The sequence below is a fragment of the Tupaia chinensis genome, unplaced genomic scaffold, assembly GCF_000334495.1.
Source record: "Tupaia chinensis unplaced genomic scaffold, TupChi_1.0 Scaffold141490_1, whole genome shotgun sequence".
In the NCBI taxonomy this organism is placed as follows: Eukaryota; Metazoa; Chordata; class Mammalia; order Scandentia; family Tupaiidae; genus Tupaia; species Tupaia belangeri.
Window position 1 is genome coordinate 412,068 of NW_006201352.1, and position 8,299 is coordinate 420,366.

Genomic DNA, 8,299 nt, shown 5'->3' on the forward strand with positions numbered 1-8,299 from the left:
CCCCCCCCCCCCCCCCACCACCACTTCCACCACCTCCTCACCACCACCACCACTTCCACCACCTCCTCACTACCACCACCTCCTCACTACCACCACCTCCTCACCACCACCACCACTTCCACCACCTCCTCACCACCACCACCACCACCACCACCTCCTCACCACCACCACCACCACCACCACCTCCACAACCTCACTCCACCACCCACCACCTCCTCACCACCACCACCACTTCCACCACCTCCTCACTACCACCTCCTCCCTACCACCACCTCCTCACCACCACCACCACCTCCTCACCACCATCACCACCATCACTTCCACCACCTCCTCACCACCACCATCACCACCACCACCTCCTCACCACCATCACCACCATCACTTCCACCACCTCCTCACCACCACCATCACCACCATCACTTCCACCACCTCCTCACCACCACCACCACCATTATCACTTCCACCACCTCCTCACCACCACCATCACCACCATCACTTCCACCACCTCCTCACCACCACCATCACCACCATCACCACCACCACCACCTCCTCACCACCATCACCACCATCACTTCCACCACCTCCTCACCACCACCATCACCACCATCATGTCCTCCAACACCATCAGCTGCATCCTGTCCTATGAAACACACCTCCCAGCATACTTTGGGAATTAGCCAATGAAGTAAGTGTGAAAAGCACCGACAATTTGTGCTGAGTGCTGAACATGGTGCTGTGGCTACCGTGTAAATTATTGTCGGGGGAAGCAGAACCTAGGTAGGATGCAACCAGAGTTCTCTTCTCAGGAAAGGCAGCTCTCTCATGGCTGCTGTGCTCCTTCTGCAGGCATTGCCCTCAGCGCGCTCCCCATGTACCTGAGTGAGATCTCACCCAAGGAGATCCGCGGCTCTCTGGGGCAGGTGACTGCCATCTTCATCTGCATTGGCGTGTTCACCGGACAGCTGCTGGGCCTGCCAGAGCTGCTGGGAAAGGTAAGTGCAGCTTTCTGGTCAACCATGTCCACGCTGCTACCACTGTTAGCTTCAGGAGTGAGCTCTTCCTCCAAAAGTTTGTCCCTAACGATGGCAATTCCTGAGTGTTTAACCTTTTACTTATTATTGGAAAAAAGTTGTTGTTTTAATTCCTTTGGTTGGGTATTTCTGTTTGGTGTGGACATAAAAAATACATAATATATTGAAACCTTGTCGAATGTTTAAATCCATCCACCCAATAACGATAATTAATAACTCATTAGTATTTGTTTAGGGTTTTGTTCTGTTTTAAAAATCTTTATAGGGACCAGCAGATGGTATAATGGTTATGTTGCTGGACTCCCATGTGGTCAACCATGGTTTGAGTCCCAGACTCAGCAGCTTAAAACTCACATTGGAACCATGTGCATATGCATGCCCAAAATCCCAAGAGGAGAATGGGGAAAGGATTGCAGCATGGCCATTCCCCCCGCCCCTGGGGGGTGGTTTCTCACTTTCTCTCACTGTCTCTGTCTCTGGCGAGCACACATGTACTATAGCAAAATAATCTCTAAACAAACAAAAACCTATACAGACATATATAGTTTGATGTGTGTGTGTTTGTAATGGAATCACGCCATACACGTTGTTCTGTGAGTTGCTGTTTTCGTTTAATATATATGCGGCATCTTTTCAGTAAGTTAGCTTAGTTCTGCCTCACTGTTGAGTCTTCCTTTCCTAAACAAGTAAGTCATTACATAGTCTTCTGTTTGGGGCTTTGTTTGGGGATCAATAAAGCCTGGATTTGAATCCTAGTTCAACAATTTTCTTCTTATACAGTCCTGGAAAAGAGAAACACCTACTCAGTTTGGGTAAAATCACAGAAGGCTTCCCAGAAGAGGTGCCCTCTAAATAGAGCCCTACAGGGTGAGCAGGAGTTAAACATGTGATGATAGGGGTTGGGAGAGAGGACATCCCAGAAAAGGAGGAAAAGAAAAGACCCACAGCAGGACACAGCTCAGGAAAGTACTCAGGACTTGAAGGCCAAGAAGAGAGCATGCATGGGGAGACACCCCCACACACACTGAGTCACAGCAGACTTCCTCCTGGGGGAATAGGGAGCCTTGGATGGCACTAGAGCAGGAGCCTGATGTGGCCAGACCATCTGTGTTACAAGGTGGCTCTGGAGTGAGGACGGAGTGTCTCGTCTACACTGGGGAAGGAAGGAAGGGCAGAGAGAGAGCAAGCAGGAGGCTGTTGTTACTAGTAGTCATGATAAAGGAAAGATGAGGCTGGAGCTCGGACCGTGACCGTGGGGATGGGGATGCCTGGACAGGCTCATGTGGAGAACTCAGTCCCCAGCATTGGCTGCCTGAGGACCTCACAGGATGAGGGTAGGGGAGAGGCCAGCACAGAGCATTTCCTTCCTACTTGCACAAGAGAGGCAGGGGGAGAGGAGGTTAAACCACTGCCGATGGTCATGTTTCCCCAGTGCCAAAGACTGTTCTAGATGCTTGGCCAGGGCCCACAGACAGTTCTAGCAGGAGACAGGCCATAAAAACACAGTCTTTTCCCTTGATTTCCTTCCTGCCCCCTGATTGCCCATCACCACCCCACACTGTCTCTAGTACCCACAGTTGTTCTCCACGCTTTCCTAAAAAAAAAAATTAATTGTGAAAAAAAGGAGAAAAATGTAAAGTGGCCAATGACAACAAAAATCAAACACACACAAAGAGTGGAAGGTGTACTAGCAGGGAGGGCAACAGTAGATATCGGAGACCTTATAGGCAGGGCTGGGTAACAGGGAGTGGGATAGAGGGGATCAGGCAAAAAACAAACAAAGCATTTAACAGATACAGAAATGGAGAGTATTCTGTTGATGATGATGTATATGGTAATACCTTTGACTTGATGAATACACACTGTATTCATGCTGGGAAAAACCATGCTGTACCCTGTAAAGATGTTCAGTGATTAAATGTAAAATTAAAAAATGTAAAAGGAAAAAAAATATATGTATTCAATAAGCAAAATAAACTATGAATTTTAAAAAGCCACAAAAAAAGAAATGCGCACATGCGTTTATATAACACAACTGCTTGCCGTGCCATTCAAATGCTCAAGGCTACCTTGTGAGCGGTGCCGATCTACAGCCATGCAGACAGAAGCTGAGAGTGGTGAAGGACAGAACTAGCGAATTAAACAATACTGGAGCAGAAAGCAGAACCGAGGTCTGTGTGCTTTCAAATCCACTTCGGGCATTTGTCTAGCTCAGATAGCCAAGAACAGGGCACACTGGTTTCTCTGGGAAGGTGGGGACTGACTACACGTGGGGCACTTCCTGTGTCCCAGCTGCCTGTGCCCCACCAAGCAGAGCCTGCTCCTTTTTCGTTCAGTAGAGAGAGGCGCTGAGCAATCACCATGGCTGCGTGAGGGACAGAGGCACCCACTTCGGATCCCTCCTTACCCGCCCTTTTTGAGTTATTATGGCTACAATTTTATTTCTTTCTTTTGAAAAAACAGAAGCAACTCACACTCTACATTGTGGTTGTCACACGCCTGATGATTCTGTAATGAATGCAAGTGTGTTGGAAACTGTTTTCTTACCAAAGTGAGGTGCTACATTAAAAAAGATTCTTTTGCTTTTTGTTTCTAAAGACATTTTAAAATGCCCAAAATAGACAAAGGGCAAGGTATGCAGGACGTAAGAATTGGAAAATTATTTGCTGAGAACATATATGTGGATGTACTTGATTGAGACAATGCACAGTGTATTTTGGATGGAAAATTCATTTGTGTGTTGTGATGGTGTAAAGTGAATTAATAAATAAAAAAAGAGAACGTATAAAAATAAAAAAAATAAAAAATAAAAAAATAATAATAAAAAATTAAAAAAATGCCCAAAATAAACATTTTGTACATGACCATAAAAATAGCATAGCGATTATAGTCTTAGTCGCCCCAAATAAACATTTTGTACATGACTATAAAAATAGCATAGCGATTATAGTCTTAGTCCTTTAAATATAAAAATGTATTTTAAGGTCAACAAACAGTCCTGTTGTCCTCCAGGAATAAGAACGTAAATAACTCTCTGCCTCCATAGAGGCTCAGCTTTTGTCTTTGGAGACCTTTCTACATTTTTTATCATTCACTACACTTCTCTTTTCTAAGTCAACATCAGACTCTTTCTGCTACTTAGGTTCTCCAGCCTTTCTTAAACCTCTGCATTTGGCTTCATTCATTCATTCATTCACTCGTCTGCACATTTGTTAAGCACTGAGTTGGCTCCTGAGGCTACAGCTTTGAGCATATAGTACAGCCTCATCTTCATGATGCTCATGGACTGCAAAAAATATGTGACCTTGGGCAGATCACCCCACCTCACAGAGCCAGTGTCCTCTGATGTAGCAGGAATAGTCACAAGTCCTCAGTCTCCAAGTCCCGGTCAAGCAGGACATCCTCTGGGGAACTGTCACTGGCACATAGTGACCATTCGGCATCTCCTCAGAATATCTTGTATGTTTCTACATCTTGCCCATTCAGTTGATGGTATCTAACAGCTATGTATGTACACTAATGCAGAGGTGTCAGGTTTGCTCCCTCATTCAGCTAACATTTAGAAAGCTCCTGCTGTGTGTCAGGTGTCACAGTGAGTGCTGGTGATGGAGCTGTGAAGTCAACAGACTAGGCCCTACCTGTGGGACCCCCAGAGACAATTAGCTGGTGGTCACCAAGCGATGGGAGAAGGCAAGGGAGAGACCTCGGTAGGTTTTCCTATAGGAGTGACTTATCAATGCATGCCTTGTGCATAAATACAATTTATCTAGACCAGGGCTGGTGGAAAGAGAGAGAAGCAAAAGTATAAGATGTCTCAGCAGAGACAACAGTGTAGGGGAGGCCTTGACATTTGTTCAGAGGTAGAGATACCAGGGGGATCTGGAGCATAAAGGAGAGTAGAGAGAGGTGTTACTGGAAAGGGAGGCAGGGCCAGACCCATGGTGCAGGAAGCCCATGGCTGTGTTGTAATGAGCCAGGGAGGTCTGGGCAAGATGGAAGCCCGTGACCACTGGGGGAACGTACCCTATCCCATGGGAGCATCTTCTATCGTTCTCAAGTCAGACATGGGCGTAGAGCTGATAGGTTTTTTGATTTTCAAGAGATGTTATAATCCAGATTTCATGTCATGTTCCATGATTTTTAGATATCAGAAACTAAATGAGTTGATTTTTACAAAACAAAATAACAAACCTCTAGTCCGTGGGCTTGATCTAGACTGAGGGCTTCTTTTCAAGCACCTTGATGGGGAGTATGCACACCTGTGAAGGAGGGCCTGTACCAATAGCAATGAGACACCACTGGAGGAGGAAATGGGGAAATGGCAGGCAAGATGAGCACTGTAGAAAAGCCTCAGGGGGCCGGATGATGGTGTAGCAGAGAAAGACAATATTGCAGGGCTGACTACATGGAAAGGTCCCTGGTTGACGTCCAGAGACTTCCCTGAGTACTCAAGGCACCTCGCATGCTTGCGATCGGGGACTGGCTGAAAGCTATGGTAGACTGAAGCATGAAGACCTTCTTGGGGTGCCGTTTGTCTGTCTGTCTCTCTCTCTTTCTCTTGATCATGGAAGAAATAAACAAGTTTTTTAAAAAAGAAATGAAAATACTTTTAGCCTGCAGCACGAAGACCAGAAAGACTGATTGGTACAGTCAAGAGCTGCTAGGAAATTGAATGGCAGTCATTGCAGCAGGGACAGAGAGAAGCAGAGGGTGGATGATATTAGTGGGTGAGGAATGTGGGGTCCTGCGGAGGAGACTCAGTAATAACCCCTGTGTCTCTCTCAGGGAGAATGGTGATGCCATATGCTAAGACAGGGATCCCTAGGGGAGGAGGAGCAGCTTTGCAAGAGACAAAATGACAAGTTCCCTGAAATGAACTTCCTAAGTCCCAGACCAACTGGAAGGTTGAGCTAATTCCAGGCCCTGGGTAGCTGTATTCCCAGGCTGGAATGCCCCTTCCTGGAACAGCAGGGCCTGTCAGCATGATGACCAAGAGCCACAGTTACCTACTTCCGGTCCTGGCCTGTAGCCTGCTGAGAAGCTTCATACTGAAAGGCAAGCCACTGGACCCTATGGGCTGGCTCTTCCCATGCAACTGGATTTTCTAGACAGTCTTGGCCCTGACTAGGAGGATGGGTGAGTAACCCTGAAACTATCCTTTCCTCTAAATTCATGTTTAGGTAAGTGCCTATTTGGCATCTAGACGAGGAAAGGATGTCAAATTCATTCATCTCTTCGGGAATTTGCAACGTTCCAACAAAGTGAGAGCCACAGTTATTTCACTAAGTGCCAGAATTTCCTTTTTTTAAAATCATATTTCTCATTAAAGATTGATTCAACTAAGCTTTGAAAAAAATTAGAGACAAAAGCTGGGCTTCAATGCAGGCACTTGCTTTGAAACACAGAGGCTGTGGGAAAGAACTAAAGGATGGCTTTTAAAACAGGCCACCAGAAGTCGGATGAGGAAAATACTGATAAACGTAAGCATTAACTACGGTGCCATGACTTTAATCAGACACATCAGAAAACACTGCGGTGGCTGAACATGTATGAGACACTTTATGCTTCCAAAGGATATTTTAAAAAGCATGTTAGTTATTTTCTATGGCAAAATAAAGAAGAAAGGAACGTAAGATTTTTTAAATTGTAGGCAAAATATGAAACAAAGAAACACTTGAGGCCATGACTGAAGATTCACCCTAAACAAGAGGCCAGGCCAAGGAAAGACAACCAGGATTCAGTAGTCATTATTCTAGAGGGTGCTGACTGTACCAATAGCAATGAGACACCACTGGAGGAGGAAATGGGGAAATGGCAGGCAAGATGAGCACTGTAGAAAAGCCTCAGGGGGCCGGATGATGGTGTAGCAGAGAAAGACAATATTGCAGGGCTGACTACATGGAAAGGTCCCTGGTTGACGTCCAGAGACTTCCCTGAGTACTCAAGGCACCTCGCATGCTTGCGATCGGGGACTGGCTGAAAGCTATGGTAGACTGAAGCATGAAGACCTTCTTGGGGTGCCGTTTGTCTGTCTGTCTCTCTCTCTTTCTCTTGATCATGGAAGAAATAAACAAGTTTTTTAAAAAAGAAATGAAAATACTTTTAGCCTGCAGCACGAAGACCAGAAAGACTGATTGGTACAGTCAAGAGCTGCTAGGAAATTGAATGGCAGTCATTGCAGCAGGGACAGAGAGAAGCAGAGGGTGGATGATATTAGTGGGTGAGGAATGTGGGGTCCTGCGGAGGAGACTCAGTAATAACCCCTGTGTCTCTCTCAGGGAGAATGGTGATGCCATATGCTAAGACAGGGATCCCTAGGGGAGGAGGAGCAGCTTTGCAAGAGACAAAATGACAAGTTCCCTGAAATGAACTTCCTAAGTCCCAGACCAACTGGAAGGTTGAGCTAATTCCAGGCCCTGGGTAGCTGTATTCCCAGGCTGGAATGCCCCTTCCTGGAACAGCAGGGCCTGTCAGCATGATGACCAAGAGCCACAGTTACCTACTTCCGGTCCTGGCCTGTAGCCTGCTGAGAAGCTTCATACTGAAAGGCAAGCCACTGGACCCTATGGGCTGGCTCTTCCCATGCAACTGGATTTTCTAGACAGTCTTGGCCCTGACTAGGAGGATGGGTGAGTAACCCTGAAACTATCCTTTCCTCTAAATTCATGTTTAGGTAAGTGCCTATTTGGCATCTAGACGAGGAAAGGATGTCAAATTCATTCATCTCTTCGGGAATTTGCAACGTTCCAACAAAGTGAGAGCCACAGTTATTTCACTAAGTGCCAGAATTTCCTTTTTTTAAAATCATATTTCTCATTAAAGATTGATTCAACTAAGCTTTGAAAAAAATTAGAGACAAAAGCTGGGCTTCAATGCAGGCACTTGCTTTGAAACACAGAGGCTGTGGGAAAGAACTAAAGGATGGCTTTTAAAACAGGCCACCAGAAGTCGGATGAGGAAAATACTGATAAACGTAAGCATTAACTACGGTGCCATGACTTTAATCAGACACATCAGAAAACACTGCGGTGGCTGAACATGTATGAGACACTTTATGCTTCCAAAGGATATTTTAAAAAGCATGTTAGTTATTTTCTATGGCAAAATAAAGAAGAAAGGAACGTAAGATTTTTTAAATTGTAGGCAAAATATGAAACAAAGAAACACTTGAGGCCATGACTGAAGATTCACCCTAAACAAGAGGCCAGGCCAAGGAAAGACAACCAGGATTCAGTAGTCATTATTCTAGAGGGTGCTGACTTTCCCTA

The 8,299-nt window shown here is 45.7% G+C and overlaps 1 protein-coding gene across 1 annotated transcript in view; it reads left to right on the plus strand.

Moving 5' to 3' along the window:
* SLC2A9 (solute carrier family 2 member 9) overlaps nucleotides 1–8,299 on the plus strand; it is a 273,661-nt gene that overhangs the window by 77,720 nt on the left and 187,642 nt on the right. The window contains exon 5 of the mRNA XM_014581981.2: nucleotides 847–992. Coding sequence (XP_014437467.1) covers nucleotides 847–992 — 146 coding nt within the window. The remainder of the gene's footprint in view (nucleotides 1–846; nucleotides 993–8,299) is intronic.